Genomic DNA, 20,594 nt, shown 5'->3' with positions numbered 1-20,594 from the left:
ACCTGTAAGGTGTGTTCTACTGTAAATTAATTTGGAAGTTTCTGTCTTACTTCCTTTTCATTTGGTAGTAATGGGCTGTACTTGATCTTATACAAGGCAACCAGAGGGCTGAATGAATTCTGAGGCAGGAAACTGACCTCACGAGGGATGGAGACATAATTTCAAGAGTTCAGAACAATTTCAATTAAAGCCGGGAGACAGAACATGATATGTGACAAGCAATGCCAGACAAGCATATTGTACCAAGCAGGTACATGCAAAAAAGCTAGTAGATTAGAGCTTATTGTCTCTGTACAAACATATACAACACATATAGTGTTGGATATTTTATTTTATAGATTATATGTTTTATTTTACTTTTTCATTAAATAACAATAATACAGTGTATTTGTAAGAATGAATGTTTTATGTTTTGTTTCATGTAATGGACTGAAAATGGATTGTGCAGCCCGCACTTTATATCAAAGTCTTGAAACTGATTTGGATGCCAATTCAAGGTATTTTCATCAATGATTTAGAAAATACATGCAAGGAGTTACTTACACGTAATCTGCACATTAACGTTTTTGACTTGACAACTTTTGAACTTGATCTGGCATGTCTTTTCCTGCAAGATGCAATTAGATAGCAAATTCTTGTTAAATTGATACAGCACATTTTCTACGAAATGACATAAGACATGTGTACAATTTCAGCAATACCTGAGAATCCTAATGTATTCCTGCCTACTCTCCTCTCTACTCACTGTAATTTGAGTATTAGATGTTTCGCTATCTCTGTTACCTTCAGCATATTTAGCCAGCCCTTCATTTGCACTTGTCGTTAAGGCTAACAGCTTATTCAGCCTGTTTATGGATGGCCCCTCAGAGCTAAATTAATAGAAGAGGCTTTGGGGACCAGAGAGGCAAGTCATAAGCAAGACTGTAATGCTCATTTGCAACGTAGAGGCTAATTACCAATTTGCCACTCTCCAATCTTGTTTTATAATATGTTCACGGCTCAACTTCTTTTGTGTTCTGGTGCCTGCGAGCTATGTATGACTTTTATACAACAGAGGATGCTTTGCTTCTGTCTTCTTCATAACTTCATGTGCTGGAGATATTGAGCTCTTAGACTTGCCCCACACAGGCCCACACCTAACACTTGCTCATGTGAGAATGGTGCTGTGATTGCCTTCAGCTTTGACTGCCAAAGAGAGAAATAGAGTAGGGAAATAGAAAAAGAGCAGAGAAACAAAGAGATACTGTAGAGATGACAACAAAACGTTGAAGGGAAAGGGCTCAATTGAATGCCAGTCATCACTCTAAGTTATTCTACGGTGATAAAGCTGCAAAAAAAGGATCACTGTGCTTCCCATTTAAAGTGAGTTTAATTGAGATTCATAAAGGAAAGAGAAAAGTGAACTTAGATAAAGTTATTGTAAGAACAAATCCAAACATTAGGCTTTAAAACTTGATTATTTTTTACAGTACAAATCAAGACAGGTCAGGTAATCATGGTTCATTAATACTAGTGACAAAGAGCTACAGCAGTACAATGCTTTGAGACAGTTACATAAATGTTCCTCCATTGTTGAGTGTTTCCTCGCCCGTCAAAACCCTGAGATGACAGAAACAGAATCTAATGCAATGTGCAGGATTTACACTATTTCAACACATTCATTGTTTAAAGGGCCCCAACCAATAATGTCACATCAGTTCCTCATACAAAAGAGGAGTCTGATCTCTGAGACACTTTGAGCTGAAATGTGGAATAAGACGCAAGCAACTAAAGAATTAGCAAGCCTGAGCTACACTGACATCATGCATCACCTGTATTAACATTGACGTGAGTCTTTTATGTACTTTTCATCTCTGGTTAAACAACTTCAATAAAGTAACTGTTAATGCTGTTCATCACAAAGCAAACAGACTGTACCAACAAAGTCTGTGGATTAAATGGCTTTACAAACTGCACTCTTAAAAATCCAACAAGTATCAGTTTTGAACACTTTGCACTCAGTAAAGGGAAATAGGCTATAATAAATAATATATGAGAATACTAAACAATCATAATGTTAAACACATGCAGGGCCCTTTAGTACCTACCTTGTTGTTCCAGACATTCTGACTTTTCAGAAAGAAAAGAAGATTACAGATATGAAACCTCCCCCAGACCAAACAGCTGAACCTTGGTCCGAAAGAAAGAGGTGGTCTTCGTCCAGGTCAAATTGAACTATGGTTCTATTAGTTTCTAGTATTAAACTTTTTTTTGGATGGTTAGGACTTCCAAACCAATAACAGGAAGTTCTGGCAGGCTGTCAGAACCGGAAAAAAGAAACGCAAAAAAATAAAATAAGCACGTGGGGAGAGAAGGACCAAATGTTTATGTGACCTTTGGTCTTGATAAAGAGTCAGTTGGATACGAGAGGAGGGGAGCGCAATTCCACCTAAAGCTACCTGCCAAATTGACAACACACCGACTTCAGACACACACTGGTCTTTGAACAATCAATTGCAAGTATAGGGAGACGCACCTCACGTAGGTGATGGTGACAGGACGTAGGTATATTATAGTTCTTTAATTGCAATGTGAAACTAAAACTAACCGGATCAAATGTATAGCCAACAATGTAACAAAAATGCAAACCTTGGTTCGGACTTTCTGGTGTGAAAAGGCCCATGGTCTACATCCCAGCAGGATTGACTTAAACTTCCTGTGTTGTGTACTCACTCAGTGAAATCACATTATCACTGAAAGTGATAATGTTGATTTTCTAATTAATAATATAAAATAATAAAGTACAACCCATTTCAGCCACATTCCAGTTCTTCTCCTTAGCACCTCCAGTAGACATTTGTTTTTTTAAACTCTGGCAGAATATGGGGTACCTGACAGTACTTATTTGTGGCGCTGCAAAGACGTGAGATCTGCAGGTTCAAACTCCTCTAAGACGTTATAGCTGAGTTATGAGTCACTTCCTGTTTGGTGGGTTGATAAAATGTTTTTACTCTTTGTTCTAAAAGAAGACAGAAACAAGTTGGGAGTGATTTCCACCTCTGAAGCATTTTAATGAGTTCAGGTACAGGCTTTTCACAATAAGAGAATCCTGTATGAAACAGAAAATCAAATGGCAAAGATGGGATATAAACTCTCAACCTTCAGACTGTGGAATAGTTTCCCTGCCAACTGAGCTATCAGGACTCTGAAAGAGCATCTAAATATTTCAATTAAGGTTAAACTTCACAGAGTCGGTTGACATCTGTGAAGTAGGTTTCAGTTTATTTAATAGATAGATAAATGTATTACACTATATTGAAGGGTTTTGATTGGTTATCACTCATGTCTTGGACAGTGTTAAAGGTTTTTTTTTGAAGGATTATCTGCACATTTAAGATGTTTTTAATGGATTACCTGTTAAAGAGGTTTAAGCAGCAACAGAAGGAAAAGACAAACTTTGTTTCTCTTCAGGTTGATGAAGGTGATGTTTCTTCTTTCTCATCCTTGGAGATGGTCCAGTGGGCGCTGATGCTGACTGACCCCCAGGAGATGCAGGTTCAAATCCCACCTAAGGTATGACACAGGTGTGTTTATGATGGATGGATGTGGTTTCTTTTGTGCTTTCCTATGTCGATTTCAACTTGCGAGTTTCCAACATTGATTTCAACTTGCGAGTTTCAAAATTTCTATTTTTACGAAGTAATTAGTTGTTATCACTTTAAATATGTTTTAGTCTGCAGGCTGTTCAACGGAAATTATTAAAGTAATTAAAAGTGTTAAACCCCTTAACATAAACAGAATAACATCACATGTAAGTACACTTTGTGTCATGTGACCTTCAACACAGAAAGAGAGATGATTATTATTAAAGAGACTGTCCTTCCCCGAGAAACTTTCCCAGAGGTCATTTGTGAAATTACGACCTGGCGATGCCCTCTAGTGCCTGTAGTAGTTATGATGGGAGCAAACCAGGAAGTAAGGTGACGAACTGGCTGCTCTAGTGTTCAGTTGTCTTAGTGCGTTTTTAACAGCGTAAAATACATAATGTAATGGGTATGACGTCATGACCCTGGGAAGGGCGAAGGTTATTTAGGGACACCGGTATCAGGATCAGAATCAGGATGTGCAGCGGGGTGTACATGAGTGAAGGCCAAACATTTTGCCTTGCGGTAGGTGCAGTGTTCATTTAAATCTACAGCACGTGAGAGTGTGTAAGAAAAGTTGTTCAAAGTAAAGTCTTTTTACACTATTTAGGCTAAAACAAATATAGCCTAGCTAGCTAATGCTAAAGGAAATTACCTCATTTATTCTCATGTATTTCATGCTGTAATGCCTGTTTTATACAGTCTATGTGTAAATCATGCAAGCACACAACACACCTGCTCTCCAACTTGAATAATAAGACAATGACAGTGTATTATTTCTGGGAGTTACGCTGGGTTTTCACCAGTGGTTTTCACATGCAGCTTTCTTCAACTGCAACTCCATTAATGTTCTGCAAAAGTTGACTCTGAGACATTTTGGAGAACAGGCAGAGCAGTGAACATCCAGGCACTTTCACCACTGTCAGCATACTTTGCTCATACCATTGTTCAGGCCCGGATTGGCTAATTCTGATGGGCACTCAGTGATGGCACTGGTTTGAAATCATAGTTGAATATCATGGATGCTGTCACTAGGCTACTCGCAGCCCACTCTTTTTATTTATTTATTTTTTCTTGCAGCCCACCGTTCTCTATATTCATGCAGCCCATTTGCAGCCTGCTTAATGATGACGTATTTACGGCACCTTGCTAAGTGACAAAAGCATACCGTCACCTCGTACACTTCAGTCAGCAGTGCTTGTTGGAGGATGTGACCGCGAGCAAAAATAAGCTTTAAAAAACGATAATAGCGCAAAAACGGCACTGAAAAGGCGACAATTAAAAAAGTGACATTTAAAAAAGCAAAGCTCTAGAAAGTGATGTGGCCAGATGTGCTAAACTGAGCAACTTTTTTGTATTAAACCAGCGAGAGTGAAACGCCAATGAAGACGATGAGACTGGTATGCTAAGCTAGTTAGGAGCAGTGCAGGATGCTAGCAATCACATTAGTTACAGTATTGATCCATTATGACTTTTATCATTGAAATAAGGACAGTACATTTCATTTTATTTCATAATTTCATTTATTCTTTTATTTAATTTCAAGGTTTGGAATGTAAACATTACATTGTGTTGAAAAGACTAATATTGTTAACTTTTCTAATAAATCTATATTTTGAAACTGAATTGGAAATTATATTTTACAAAAATACACTGAATGACAAGGCTGTAGAGAACAGTGCGCTATTGCAGACTTATATACTAAGGTTTTAATTACATTATTTTAATATAGTCAGTCGTGAAGTAAAGTGGGCTGGTCTAAGGCATGAAACTCAAGAGCTGAAAATGAGTCCCACTCCGGCCCTGCCGCTGTTCTTATAGCGAATGAACTGAACCACTCTGCTCTGCCGGTATTGAAGCTGCCTGGTAAAACCTAGCGTTAGCATTAGGACAAAACTACTGACTATAGTTGCTACTGTTCTTACTGAATCATACGGTGGCTGGTGTAGATCTTCCACTGACATGAATGTTAATTTGAAATGTAAAAGTTGAAATATAAAACATCCAGCAGGTTAAATGAGACAAACAGAAATACAGTGCTACCTCAGTTAACTTCTACATCTAAATGTGTCCTTGCTTTGCCTGTGCGTTAATATGTCAGTGCACACACAGTAGTAAACTTCGTGTTGAATCATTAACTGTAGGAAATAGATCATTAAAAGTTCAAAAGAGATCTAGGTTAAACTCACAGAGTGAACATTACACCCTTTAAAAAACTTAAAAGGCAAGAGGCAGAGGACGCAGTCTATGAATAGTCCAATGAGCTTGCTACTGCCTAAGGGTCAGCGTTGCATGTCCATTGAAGACGAGCCGAGTGGAGTTGGTCATTGAAGCTATTTACATTTCAAACATTTAGCTAGATATTAAGATGGATGTGTGGGTTACCTAGTGACCTGGTCTATCCAGGTTGATCTCATTTCAGGCTGTTACAGCAGGAGTCCAACGTGGACAAAGTATTTCCTGGTATGTAAATTCAAACAGGCTAACATTCTTGTGAATAATCAATAAATAAGCATTTTTGAGCCGTTGACAAGCTTATAAAGATTCTGTTCTGTAGTGTTTCCTAGTTTAGTCCTTAGTTTAAAACATTTTGAAAATAAGCACAGCATATTGAATGATTTTTTGGCTGCTGCAATGAATAACAGTTTTACCAAAATGAAAAGAAAAAAAAATCTTGTTCTACATAGCTGCTCCTCAATAAATGATGCCCAGGCATATTGTTTTGCCTGTGGCAGTGTCCAATGTTTTAGAGTCAGAAAATGAGAGTGGAGAGTGACAGGAAATGTGAAGGCGAGATGTATTAACATGTATCAAAAGCTGGATTTTGACGTAGAACATTACAACACTTGGTTAACAGGTTGGACTGTGGGAAGACTTAAGCAGTGAATTGCATCAAGCAGTGGCAATGTCTAAGCTATTTTCCACTGCTTTGACAAGCAGTAGGCCTAATTGGTTAGCAAGCACTTTTTGGGTGGGATTCATTAAAAATAAAAACAGCAGTGATCAGACCCCAAAAACTAGAGACCAGAGAACGTTTGAATTAACCTCTCACTCATGTCTGTCTTGTGAAAAAAGTTTCAGTGGTAAAAGTCCCATTCATTTTTTCAATAGACAATGTTATGTGACTGACAGCTGGAGCACTTTTATGACTGATGGGCATCAAAGTCTCTAAGTTATACAAAAAACAATAACTGCTTAAGGAAATATCGGCTATTTCATACAAAGTAGAAGGTATAAGCCTGTGTGCATAGACATGTAGAGATATGGTCTCAAAATGCACTTTGGGAGCCGTATTTATGCTCCAAAGTGCATTTTGGCAAGAAACAACAAATCACAGAGCAGTCATGTGCCCTGCTAATGGAAGGAGGCAGCAGTGGCTGTGTTCTCATTGTCCGAGGGACAGGGTCATAAAAATAATCTTTTATTACGCGTCGTTTTTTTTAATGATAATAAGACATTTCATTTTCATTAATTGATTACATTTTTATGATAATTAAAATATACAGAACAAGCTTATGCATTTATAAGGGCATGAAGATAAAAGATGAACAGGAACACAGGTAAATATGTGCGTTATCAGTACAAGTTATATAGTCTATAACTTGCTTATCCTTCATCCTCCACCACATCAGGCATCACAATTGTTGGGCTTTTTAAAGAAACTCAGCTGCCATGACATTTTGAATTTTTTTACATTTTGTATTTTTTGGTATGGAAGCCTCGCTGCCAAAATTCACACTATCTGATCTCCTGTTTCCCGATAAAATATAGCCTATAAATAGAAGAAAATATTCCAAAAAATAAATAAAATATTCAAAGAAAATATTTGGTTAACGCGACCTCTGGGTGGAAGCCAAAGATTATGCTGTTGAGAATACTCTCAATACAATCTGCAGATTTAATGAATCTAGTTACAGTTCCAGGCCAGTTTTGGATGAATTTAGTGACTATGGCACCATTTGTTTGTGCAATGATGAAAGTTTTAAACATGCTACAGCTCTGATTTGGTTTTGTTGATTGTCTGATTTGTTGGGAATGGTCTGAGAGAGCCGTGTGGAGGCAATCCTAGCCCCCTGTTTTTCTCAGTATTTCGAGTACAGCCCCTCAAAGTATAACTCTCTGGTGAGGAATGACAAAGTTTACTTGGAATATCAAGTTGTTGACCATCCATCATCAAATGTATCTGGTCACTGTTCAAAAAAATAACTGAATTTACTCTGACTCTTCAAGAACAAACACACCACTCTAAAGCCTGTCAGGTTTCAGTAGCTACAACTGCAACTACTGCCACTATTACAGAAGCAAACCTATAATGTCATTACACCACCTCTAGGGAATTCAAACTGTTAAGTAGTTAGGGGCGCCTATAATCACCCTACTTTTCAGCAAATGACAGGCATGAAACATAGGGTTCATTGTCAAGTCAAAGATGAACAGAGCTGCAAACCGATTGAATTAGGTTGGCTGACAAAACACCTACTTTAATTGTAAACTAATTTATTTAAAGTACAACAACAGAAAACATTTTTTTTTCCCATTTAAACCATAAAGGCCTAATCTTCACATTTTTTGAAAGATATTTCCCATAATGTTATTTCTTCATCTTCATATATCATGTCTTCATATGCGAGTCCAAGTTGGTAAAATCTCTCCCAGTCACTGGAAATGCATGTTTGCACTTTTGTGTTATTTTAGCAGTCCAAATAAGATAACCATTTGTAAATATGATAATTACTTTAAGGATTACCGGAATAGAAATCAATTGATTAGATCAACAAAGCATCAGTATCCCCATCAATATCACCCAGTTTTTCATGTATCGTGTGAGTCATCAAAGTGCGGCTCCTGTAACAGATAGAGTCAGACTCATCTCTCTGCCCTTGTAAGTTAATACCTCAGACTGTATTTCATACCATATCCTAAACATACCGAGCCTTTGAGCCATTGACACACCACCCCCTGTGGCCTCTTGATCTTTAAACGGGATCACAAGACCTTCACTGTGTCATGGGTGACATCACTGCATCTCAGAATGAATGACAAAGAAAGAAAGAAAGAAAGAAAATATATTTATAGCGCAAAGTTTCATTCCGACAATTGTCTAATTTCCTCAAGCGTTTTATGCGTGAACTCACAGTCAGTATGCTCATCAAAGGGGCAGATTCACTGCCTGTCACAAGGCGCATAATACATCCTTGTCATAGAGGAGTCAGTTGCATGTAAGATGCCCCTTGTTGGTCAGCAAGATGTTTCTCAAACACACCCCCCTTGCTCTCAATTTCTCTTCTGAGATCATGCCCTAATGATGACCCTAGGCCTACTTTTAATCACTATTTGCATTGCCCTTTTAACAATTATTCCACTCCTCTACACAATTTTAACTCTTGAAGCATGAGATGGATTCCTGTGATTGTTAAATGCCTAATAGACACAATCTTTTGGGGCCACGTCAGTATTTTCCTTACAAGATGTAATGTATTGAAAGGAAATGATGGAACATTTAGAACTATTGCCTACTATGGCTTTTCCTTTACTTATTGCTTAAAGCTATAGTGCGTAGTTTCTGTCTCCCCCCATGAGGAATTCTAAGTAATGACAGCAAAACTGTCGGCGCGTCCACATGATACAAGCCTTCCGTGATCGCGCACCACCCCCACCCCTCCTCCATGTAGTTGCTAGTAGCCAAGGAGGACACGGGGGATTAAAAAAAACATGACGGACTCTTCAGAAGAGGTCATTATCTTCACTCGAGTTTCTGCGGGGGAAAGTCACAGGACTACACCATGTTCTGAACATCGCCATACTTAGAAATACAGAAAGTTGTGTGGAGACGATAGACTCAATTAGCTTTGTAGCAACTCATTTGGCAATGGCTTGAATGTAACGGACGTTTATTAATATCAAAACGTTACGCACTAAAGCTTTAAGCTGTATCATGCAAGGCAAGTTGGCTTCCACAGCACTTGCTCCCAAGTTGAGGTTTCGCATACAAACCCTTTTTCTTTTCTTTTGAAATGTCACTCACTCCCACTCTTACAAGGCCGCGTGAACTCTGTGGTCAAAGACAAAGCAAAGCAAGTGTAGAAGTATAGAAATAGATTTAACCAAAAAGTCAAAATCTACAGTAACTAAATGATACCGACTCTTGAAAACCAAAATCCAGAAACAACAATGCTTGATAAGTAGATGCAATAGTTTTCTGACAGAACTACATTTGTAGTGTACACTGTTATTAGCAATAGTTTCAATGTGTCAATTCTTTAAAAGCATGTCAGAATTTGTAAGTGTATATATATATAATGTAGATGACTTGTGACTGTAAGAACTATTTGCCCTTTGCCCTTTTGAAATATAATTTTGAAATATGACATATATACATTGTATTAACTCTGAGATTTCTGTGTACAGGTCCAAGAAAAGGTTTCTGGTGCTGCAGCATCACGTTCATGTTTGAGTAATCTATATGTGAATAATAAAGTAGCCTTCAAGGTTTATGTATTTTCCCCTTCACAGGCGGTGTTATTAATAGCTTCATCTCTAAAGTAAATACAGGATGAAATATTTTGACATGTTCATAGCAGAGGGAGGGAGGGCCAGGCCAAATAAACATTTGTTTTAATTAATCATTTGATCGTGAATTAACGGTATAGCTTTACCGCCCACTGGCCTTTTTCTTTAGCTCTGACATTACCGTGAGTCAAAAAGTCTGCCCCCTGTAAGTCACATCTGTGTCTATTTAGGGAAAATCTTTACAGAGATAAATTATTTTTGAGCAATGAAGGATGAATCTCCTGTGTTTTCTTTGACCTTGTGAGCAAACTACAAAAAGTGGAGCAATCGATCGCTACCCTCTGAAGATACCGCAATATTTTATTTTGGAATGAATGAGTGAAAAAAACAGAAGTCAAGCCAGATGAACAGCTGTATTGAGATAAACCGTCACCCCATATGCTGAGGGAAAACAATTTCTGCATATTATGGAGACTGAAGATGAAAAAAAAAATACACTTAATCAACTAACATTGATATTACTTCTGGCAATTAGGAGCATGCTGGTAATGATATGAGTTTTCAGCTGTAAATAATTATGCTGCCTGCGGGCCATACTTTAATTCTCGGCTGTATCTATAAACAATAATCAAACCAACAGCAGCAGGCTAAAAGTTGGAGACGTGTGGTTTGCAGAGCAGCGGTTGAGGAGCAGCTTAAGCCCTGTGGTGATGCCGGTAGTCAGGCTCACCTTCAGGTGCTCTCTCATCTGTGCACCAGCGCACAAATGCGCAGCTCTATTGATCAGCACGGATGCGTTAATACACATGCAGGTGCACACAAAGCACCCAGATATGAGCTCATATCCAATAGCATAGACACAGGGTTTTGTGCATGCAAACTAACAATCACTAGGCCTATACATGCACATTAGGGTACCAGGATACAGGGTGAAGTATTCGAGTCCGGTCTTGGTCTCGAGTTGTTTTTTCTATGGTCTCGGACTTGTCTCGGACTCTGATATTTGGACTTGAACTTATCTCGGTCTCTGCCACTAGTCTTGCCAAATATGGCTTTTGGTCTCGACCGAGTCTTTATTATGTTTCTAATAATATTGGAGGGAAAGTGAAACACAGCTTGGACAGAGATGTTGTTCGGCTTTTCACAAGTTTAGACAGCTAGCTAGCTAGCTAACGCTACGCCGACGTTTGCTAACGTTAGCGCAACAGCGTTAGCCTAGCCTGCTAGGTAAATATTACGACTGCCTTCGGAGTTTCCTATATCTGCGCCCACGTTATCGACATAAGACCTGTGGCGTTAGTGCTCCTTTTGTACCATCATTTTATTGAATGAAATATGAAGCTTCGCTCCTACGAGATGGCTGGGTTTTTGTTACGTTACACACAAAGCTGACTAGAGTTAGTCTGTAGCTACTTATGCTAGCGGACAATAGCTAGCTAACGTTGCCGAGCCAGCCAGCAACTTCGGCAGTAGAGTTTCGGCGAGCTAACCACGACAGTATTGTCGCCCACAATCAACCTCTGCTGCTAAAAGCAGTCAACCTGCAGTGATGTTTGAAATGGAGACACACATATCGTGCCTTTTCCCGGAGATCCTGGCCATTATTTTAAGGTATAAACCAACTATAGGGGTACACTCTGTAATACTGGTCACTTCTTTTCTACACTACATCTGGAGTGAAGCTATATTGTCATTTAGTTGCTGAAATGCTCAGTACTAGTACCTAGCAGGGGTAATAGTAGTGGATTGGTGTTTGTATCACTTCTATTATGAGGTATCACCATATGTCATTCTGTTTTCTTTAGATTAGATTAAATGATATCAAGGGGAATGGCTGTACTTACAAATCCTGGGTGTTGTAACACTGTTTTTGCTTTTAGATCAACAAATAATAATCCAAAATGATTGTCTCGATACATAAGACTTTTTTTTTCTGTCCTGGACTCGGTCTTGACTCGGATTCAAACCTCTTTGGACTCTGTCTTGACTTGGTCTCGACTAGTCCTGGTCTTGGACTTGACAAAGGTGGTCTTGACTACAGCCCTGCCAGGATAGTAGAGGGATGCTTTGACCAATGCAGCCAAGTAAATATTAGAGAGACTTTGTGTAAACACTCAACTCTGTCATTTGTATGAACTATAAACAAATATATATTGCTTGTTTACATTGTTTACTTAATTATTTAAACGGTTCATTTATTTCTATTGGTTCCGAGAAATGAAAGCATTCTCGTTCTATTTGAAAGTGCACAATTTTCTAATTTACACCATGTGTTGGTTTGTATAATTGCATTTTGTTATTTACCAAAGAAAAACACTGCTACAAGTCCTAATGAAAATATTTCAAATAATTTGTGTCAAGCATCCGTCAAGAATATTACTTCTGTGTGTCTGAAAAGCAAAGCAAATTGCATATGCCCAAGTTAAAACCTAACATGCTTAACGTGCATGTTTACTGCACTGCCGGTGCAGTATGTCACAATTTAAAAAGAGGAAAGAAAGAAAATAAACGTATAACAAAAGAGTGAGACTCGACAAGTAACTTTTACTCACTGTCAAACAGGAAGCGGCAGCCTGCTGATGTATACGGACTAAGATGAAGTGCATAATTAAGGAAACATATGAAAGCCGGCACTGGGCCTGAGATTAATTAGTTGCGTGTCAATACCCTCATCAATATCCGATTAACTAATGACACATGGCCCAATGAGGGCTATTGATCTGCTCCAAGTCTGCTGTGTTAATAGGTTGAAGCTGACATTCAATGGGAAAGCTGACAGAACACTGTGAGGAGAGCTTTGCAGCGTGCAGGGCCCTAAACACAGCAAAATCAGAAACGTCCCCTCAGTCATAAGTAGTCAAATCACATTCGTGTAATGTGGTCTCACAGGATTCCAGTGATTGCTGTGACCACAACTGAACTTATTCGGCTTTGCTAGAATTCCCATCCTTTTAGTGATAATTAAAAATGACCCCAAAGGACCCCCCCCCCAACCCCCCCCAAAAAGGACTCAATCTAGATTAATGGTGATGGAATGGCCAACATCATAAGTTAGCCTCTTTATGATAATGATTGTAATGATAATAATGAACACTTGGATGAAGGATGAACAATCCCCTGTCCTGGAGTTGAATCCCTATACAGGTTAATTAGGTAAGATAACATCATTAGCCACTCTCATGCCTGCACAGAGAATTAATTGGATGAAATGGAGATTTAGGTCTATATTTAATCGCATAAACGATCAACGACAGCTTAACCAGGTAATGGGAGGTCCAAATCGCTGGGCATCTTATTTAGATCACAATTTAGCAGCTTAATGAGCAAACAAAGGATCCCAGTGGTTTGTAATATAGGCGTTGTAAAGATCCACTTTGCATGCACTGTATTGATTCAAATGTGAATGAATGATGGATTACTGTGCCTTGTTAACTTCTGATTGTTTGCAGCATTGTGGCATTAATCAAAGAGAGATTGTAATGCGGGTCACTTGAACGCACAGAACAAATTTCACAGCACCAGTCGTAAACTTTATACAAAATGAAACAAAGACTCATTTTTTTTTACAAAAAGAAAGACTATTCATTGCTATTACATATGAGCAATCTCTCTTCCTCATTTGAAAAGGCCACCGATGGCCTGATGGCGTTGCACTGACTGTTTGTTCAAAGGGATGCATTAGCTGTGATCTGTTCTAAGGGGGGACATTAGTGTTAATATGCCTTATGCCAAACGTGAGCGAACCAATCCGCCGGGTGTTTCCTACCTATTCTTCACAGCAGCTGTAAAGCTTGCTGGGTTGTCTTTGGCTGGAAAATACATTTGTCTGCAGTTCCCTCTTAATAATGCATGGGGGCAACTTTTGTGTGAATTGTCATATACTGCATAATGGATGTTCACAAAACAGTGTGAGCGCTTTACCTTCAGTTTGGGGGAGTTCATTGTAATCGGCACAGAGAGGTGATAAAGCAGCCTGTTTTACCAGTAATATCTCTGGCTCTGTTGAAACAATAAGTGAACATCTCTTTGAACGAGTGCTCTGCCACACTCCCCATTAATAATGAAACAGCATTTAAAACACAAACAGTGATGCCATCTGGTAGATGAGACTGTCACACAGACGAAACTTTATCTTGGCACAACTCAACAGTTATGGTTTTGGTAATGGCATGCATGTCAGATATCGCTCCTTTCCTGAATTTAAATGACACACAGTTCCTACTGCGATCATTCAAGTACTATTTTCCTTTTGCTTAACTTAATTTATAACATACCGTGTATACAACAGATAGGCAGGTAGAAACCTGAGATCGAAATTATGTATTTTATACTTTTGAGAGGTGTATAATCTAATTCAGACTTTCTCTTGCACTTTTTGTTTCAGTGAGTGAAAGTGAACATGAGGAGGTTACCCGAGACTACAAGTGTGTGTGTGTGTGTGTGTGTGTGTGTGTGTGTGTGTGTGTGTGTGTGTGTGTGTGTGTGTGTGTGTGTGTGTGTGTGTGTGTGTGTGTTGTTAGGAACTGCATCACCTTGACGACTGAGGTGTAGCTGACCATGAAGAGGACGAATTCGGGCCTCATAAGGTAAAATACCTCTTAATCCTAAACAAAATCAACATGCATGTATACAGTTACTAATATAATGTGCTAGTTATTTGCAATAGATTTGGTTTATTATCCAGTAGGATCAAATTGCATTCCTAAGTAAAAAGTGTACTTAGAAAGGCATAACCTTCTGGAAATGTACCTGAGCAATGTACCCCTAAGTGTACTTTAAAGTGCAAAGAGTACATTTAGAGTAAATATGCATGCAAAACATCTCCATTGCCCTTTTTCTACCCTTTTTGTCAGCTGTGTGAACTCTATGTCTTGAGGGAGATTTGCTGTTGTCAAACAATAAGAAAAGGCCTCTGTCCACAAGCAAATAAAATAGTCGTTGGTGCCTGGTGCCCTGTCCCTTGGTGACTATTGAATTACATCCCTTATCCATGTTCGCGGAGAAGAAAAAGAATGTCAAGCGAAGATTTCAGGTCGCACTATGCCATAGAAAAGGGGAAGTGCCTTGTCTAGTGCAACACAGACCCCACTGTCATTCTGGATTAAGGGTTGATTGAGCTCAGCTGACTAGATGACAGAGGAGATGGTCATTCTCAGGGCAGGAGAGAGAGAGATGGAAAAAAAACCTGATGCGGGTCAAATATACTGGCATGTCGTTTTAGAGGAACAATGTGCATACTTGCTTTCTTTATAACTTTTGTGTGATTTGGGCAATAGGTTTTTTTGGTTCATAATGTCATTATGTGTAGACTATTTGTAGGATCTTAAATAACAACTTCCTCATTTATTAAAAAGGAGATTTTGGGGGGGTCTGACAAAAGGCCAAGAAGCAGCTGATTAAAGGAGGTATTATATAGAATGTTGCATAATTTTGAAAACCTTAAAACACTGGTTTGTGTAGAGAAAAAAAAGCATTTAGAGGCATCATGCTGCAGCAATCAATTGGCAGCAGTGTCTTCTTTCTGCTGTTAAACTCTGACCACAGATGCTTATTCCTGGCATGTTGCTTAGGTCAAACGAGGAAGCAGTGCTGTGGTGTACGGGTCAAAAACAAGTACATCTGCACGGAAACCCTGTATAGATGATTTTGCTGTGTGCTGGCTGGTGTTGGCAGTGTACGTTTACATGGGTGTGCTGTTTAATTAAGCACATGAGGTTTTTACACAGCAGTGAACTCATACATGGCTACCTCTCTGGACTGATACTAACTCAAGTCCAGCAAGTACATCATACTCTGTATGACTTTAGGGGTTTGTTGCATGTACTGTAAAAAAATAACTTTTGACAGAAAGCCTGAATCTCAAGCAGAAAAGTGACTCAACTATTTATGTGGTTAAAAATGATGTTGGCAATCTCATTAGTTAGGGAGCCAGTGTTTGGCAGGAGGCGTGCAGTTTTAACAACTAATTTACTTATTCTTCTCGCAGCATCACAATTTTACAGCCTACAAAACACACACACACACACACACACACACACACACACACACACACACACACACACACACACACACACACACACACACACACACACACACACACACACACACACACACACACACACACACACACACACCCCTATTAGTTAGCAACCCAGAACAGGAATTTGAGGGCTCCCTTTAATTCAATAAGATACACATGTTAAGGAAATGCTGCAAAGTAGCTCTTTATCTAAAAGTATTATCCTTCTTTTGTGTAGCTGGTGATAAGCGCCATTGGACACAAAGGCACAGCTGGAAATATAGCAAAGGAGTTTTAGCCTCCACAGTTGTTTACACAATCAAGTTTTTTTTTGTAGGCTGCGATAAGGTGCATGGATATCCTGTGGTCTTTGCCTAGTTAATGTGTACGGACCGCACACTGGCTCTGCTTTCACTGAGTTATTACGCCGAGTGTAATTTGAAACAATTACAAAAACACTGGCCCACTTGTTACAACACTCATTTTCCCTTCACATATACAAACCACAGATTCAATAGCTTTACATGTTTTTCAATCACACCCAGTGGAGCAGTGTTCAGTGTGAAAAAGTATAGCATTTCATCCCAGCTCGCATGGTATGGGATAATCTTTCACATTTTGCCTGGGGTTTGTTTTGCTATTTCAGCAGAAACTTGTGCAAGCCATGTGAATTACCATAGGAAAAAGACGATACAAATACCAAATGATATCAGATGTAAATGAATAAACTATTTGAATAATCAGGGCAAATAATTTGTTATGTGTGATAATAAATGGTGTTTATTGTCCTTTATTTTACCAAGATGCATTGCAGAGATAACAGGTTAAAACACACAAGCAGGGGAGGATTTTGTGCTGCACAGTAAGCTATTAAAAGAGCTGTTTTTGTGCAAATTCCAGCTCTAGTTACAGTAACAAACTTTGAGTTACAAGTCAAATATAAAGTTTGTGTTTTACGTCAATAACAGATTCTCCTCCCGTGCGGTTCAGATTCTTGGGAGCCATACAACTTTAGATTTATCTTACCGTATTTTCATACATTCTGTTTTGCAGGCCTTGCCATTGTCCAGAGATCAGGGTCAGCCAGTGATGATCTTTTGCAGTTTGTGGAGATGGACACCTTTAGCAGTGTGAGTACAGTTTCACTTCTGGCCCCTCATAGCAAGCGTAGCTGAACACAAAGAGGTCAGGCCTTGTATACCTCCATCTCTCTCACTGAAGGTGCTGGTGCAGTCTGACCATTGACATTTAGCATTCCTCCGCGCTGCCTCTGGGTTCTCAATGGGGGATTGAGGGGTGCAGAGGCCAGTGCCTGGTTCTCAAGGGTAAAAACAAAAAGGCTCTTGAAAATCCCAAGGAGTTCCCATGATCCCAGGAAAGACCTTGATCCGACCTGTGTTAGATTTCCATTCCCCGGATTAGGGCACACAAAAAGAACATATTTGACTGATTTATTTTATCTTTTGCTCTGGATTCCAGACAATGGATCACAATGTTTTTTCCTTGACTGGCACTGACATATCTGGCATGGTGATTTGGCAGTAATGAGAATTTGTAGAAGTTTCACAGTTTAGTCCAGTTTTATTTCCATAATCATTCGGCATTCATGGCCTTCACTGACATTTCTACGTCGGTGCAGAAGCTTGTAGTGACATTTTATGGTGGAAAGTTTTCAAAGTCATTTTTCAAGGTTTTTTTTCTCTAGTAACATACATAATCTGTTAGCATCAAAGAAGCACACATGCATAAATAATTGACTAATTCACTTAAAGGGGGGCAGCGTAGATTAATTAAGCTTGAATACTAATTATGTTTTCTGTCTACACCAACTGACGCCGTTGTTGTTTAAAAAGAAACTGTTTGGTGGGTCACAATTACCGTGCACATATATAAGGCTGCTCTATAAATTAAGATGGTTTCACATTTTAAGAGGCTCTGTGTGCCTTTGAAACAAAATGCTAACCTTATCTGCACTGATTAAAATAAAGATGCTTTGTAGATGTTTTCATTATTCTTATGACATTTCATTGATATGGCCATTTTCTATTATGTTGATAGAACAAAAAGCAACTTTATAAACATGAAAATCAAAAAATTAACTTTTATGTCTTTATTGATTTAGCAAGGCATTCAGTCTCATCGTTATTATGTCTTTTTAATGATTTTATTACAACCCATCATGACAACCCATTATATTCACACATTAGACAACATGATTTTACAATAGTTACTCACACATCTATTTACATTGAAATTCTGAGCAATGGTCAGGGATTTCTATGTAAAGCTCTTTAAACTATTGTCATTTCCGGAAACACTCGTCCTTGACTCCTTTGCCTAGTGCACAGGGTGCTTGTCTGGAAATGGTAGCTTCAAGTAGCTCTGTAAATACGAGGTGCTGCCTGCGCTCCCCTGGCAAGCAGCGCACACAGGGACAGAGGAAGACAGCTCAAAGCTGGGGCCTTGTTTACAGCTGCGTGGGGAAGAAAACAGGCAGACGTAAATGAGGGTTGACGGTTTCATGAAGCACAATTGGTTGATGGCAGATTCAATGTGACTGGGCTGAACTGGGCGATGATCCGTACAGTATGCAAAATTCACTTTCTAGCTGGTCTGTGCCCACCAGCCCCTAGCAGCGAGCAGTCTTCCCCAAGCCCTTCTAGCTATGCCTTTGAATGCAACAAGAACTGAACAAGGCATTGTTGTGCTCAATTCCTTTTGACAACAATCACATTCATAAAAGAAAGGAAGAAAAAAAAAAAATCTTTTTTGTCACCAGTTATAAATGATTTTTTTTTCTCATGTTGACTGCAAAGTAAGCCGTTTGTGTGTGCATTTTGGAAAGTGTGACGGCTTAAGGGGGCATAGATGCTTAGTTGACAAGAGAATGAACTCGGGGGCCATGGCATTGTGCTACTTGTTATGTATGTTGTAATACACCCACATTTCTTGGCACATGATTTTTTGAGCAGCACCATAAATTTGACATATTTATGTGCAATATGAGAGGGAAATTAAATGTTGCCTGCACTTGGCCAGTTTACTCTGTGCTGCTATCACAGTAGTATTGAACAGCCATTCCTATCTCTACAAGTCCAGTTTATTTCCCGAACCTCTATTATACTTTTTTTTCCTCCTCAGGATTCAATTGTTGTTTATCGTTTTAGAAATGCAACATCTGCATGTTCCATCCGGTTATGGCACATTAAACAACAGTCCTTGTATTACAAGGAGCATGCTGTCAATGTCAGTGGGGTCTAGGGAACGAGATGAGAACCAGGCATTTGTCGTAGCTCTCGAGACAGAGAGGCTCACATGGTGCTGTGTGGATTAGATTTCTAGTGACAATGACCCAAAGCTTTAATCCTGGGGTGTATGTACTGTACTCAATCTGTGTACTTTCCCTTGTGTGTTTACTAAGGTTTTCTTCCCACTGTAACTGAACTTGAGGCGAGAATACATAAGTAATCAGAGGACTTATTGGCATTTGCAGGACATGCTGCTGATTTACTTTGCATAGTAAGAAACATGGACACTGTTAGAAATGAGAACGAAACTGTGTCTAGAGGAGAGCTAGTATGAACTGATATGAACATTACACAGGGGAGAAGAATACAAGAAATATAAAGTACTTTTGAAGAAATTAATCTTAAGTAATTTTCTTAAAATTCTATGTTACATTGCAGTGTGAATCATGTATATGCATTAAAGGCAGCTATACATTACACATTTCAAGAGGAAGATGCTATTCTAGATTATTCTGTGCATTAATTACAGTCATAAACAAAATACATTTGTATAGCCTGAGATCAAACTTCATGTGATTTCTCCTTTGATCTCTCCAAAGTGCCTTTAGCCCTAAGGGGAAAAAGCAATAATTTGAAAATTACAGAGTGCTATCCTCCTTCATTGTTCTAATTTGATGATTAATTACTTTGGCAAAATAATATATCAGCTCCAACAGTAACTGTTGTTAAAGGACTGAACAACAATCTAATAGTATTCAGTAAAAATGGAATTGATTGAGTTTTTCAGAAATGTCTGTGAGGTTCCAATAAAATATATTGACTACACTATATTGAAATATAATGATTACAAATGTCATGTAGCTTATTTAAATGTCCGTTTCAGTTTACTACATAAACAAAGCAAATGGTGATTGTATGCATTTTTTTCTTAGTAAAATGACCTGGTTACTTTTCCTCAAATTGTTTCAGGGAGTTTCTCAATTTGCGTATGCACCCAAACAACCTTTATCTTGCAGAAAGGTGTTATGAAATGAATGCAAGAAAATGAAAGAAAACACAGGAAGACAATCACCACCGATGCCGACTTTGCCAGTCTCATACTCCGCAGTATGTGGAACTCAGAAAAACTGATTGGTACCCAGTCAAAATGAAAATGGTTTTTAAATAAGTTACAATTAGATAAGCATTAATCTC

At 38.7% G+C, this 20,594-nt stretch overlaps 1 protein-coding gene across 1 annotated transcript in view; it reads left to right on the top strand.

Moving 5' to 3' along the window:
* The first annotated feature begins 3,489 nt into the window (after positions 1-3,489).
* Positions 3,490-20,594, top strand: part of ofcc1 (orofacial cleft 1 candidate 1) — a 95,933-nt gene continuing 78,828 nt past the window's right edge. Inside the window, exon 1 of the mRNA XM_078281261.1 lies at positions 3,490-3,552. Within this exon, the coding sequence (XP_078137387.1) occupies positions 3,490-3,552 (63 nt within the window). The remainder of the gene's footprint in view (positions 3,553-20,594) is intronic.

The sequence above is a fragment of the Sander vitreus genome, chromosome 22, assembly GCF_031162955.1.
Source record: "Sander vitreus isolate 19-12246 chromosome 22, sanVit1, whole genome shotgun sequence".
In the NCBI taxonomy this organism is placed as follows: domain Eukaryota; kingdom Metazoa; phylum Chordata; class Actinopteri; order Perciformes; family Percidae; genus Sander; species Sander vitreus.
The sequence above is the reverse complement of the archived record's forward strand: the minus strand, read 5'-3'. Positions and strand labels throughout refer to the sequence as shown.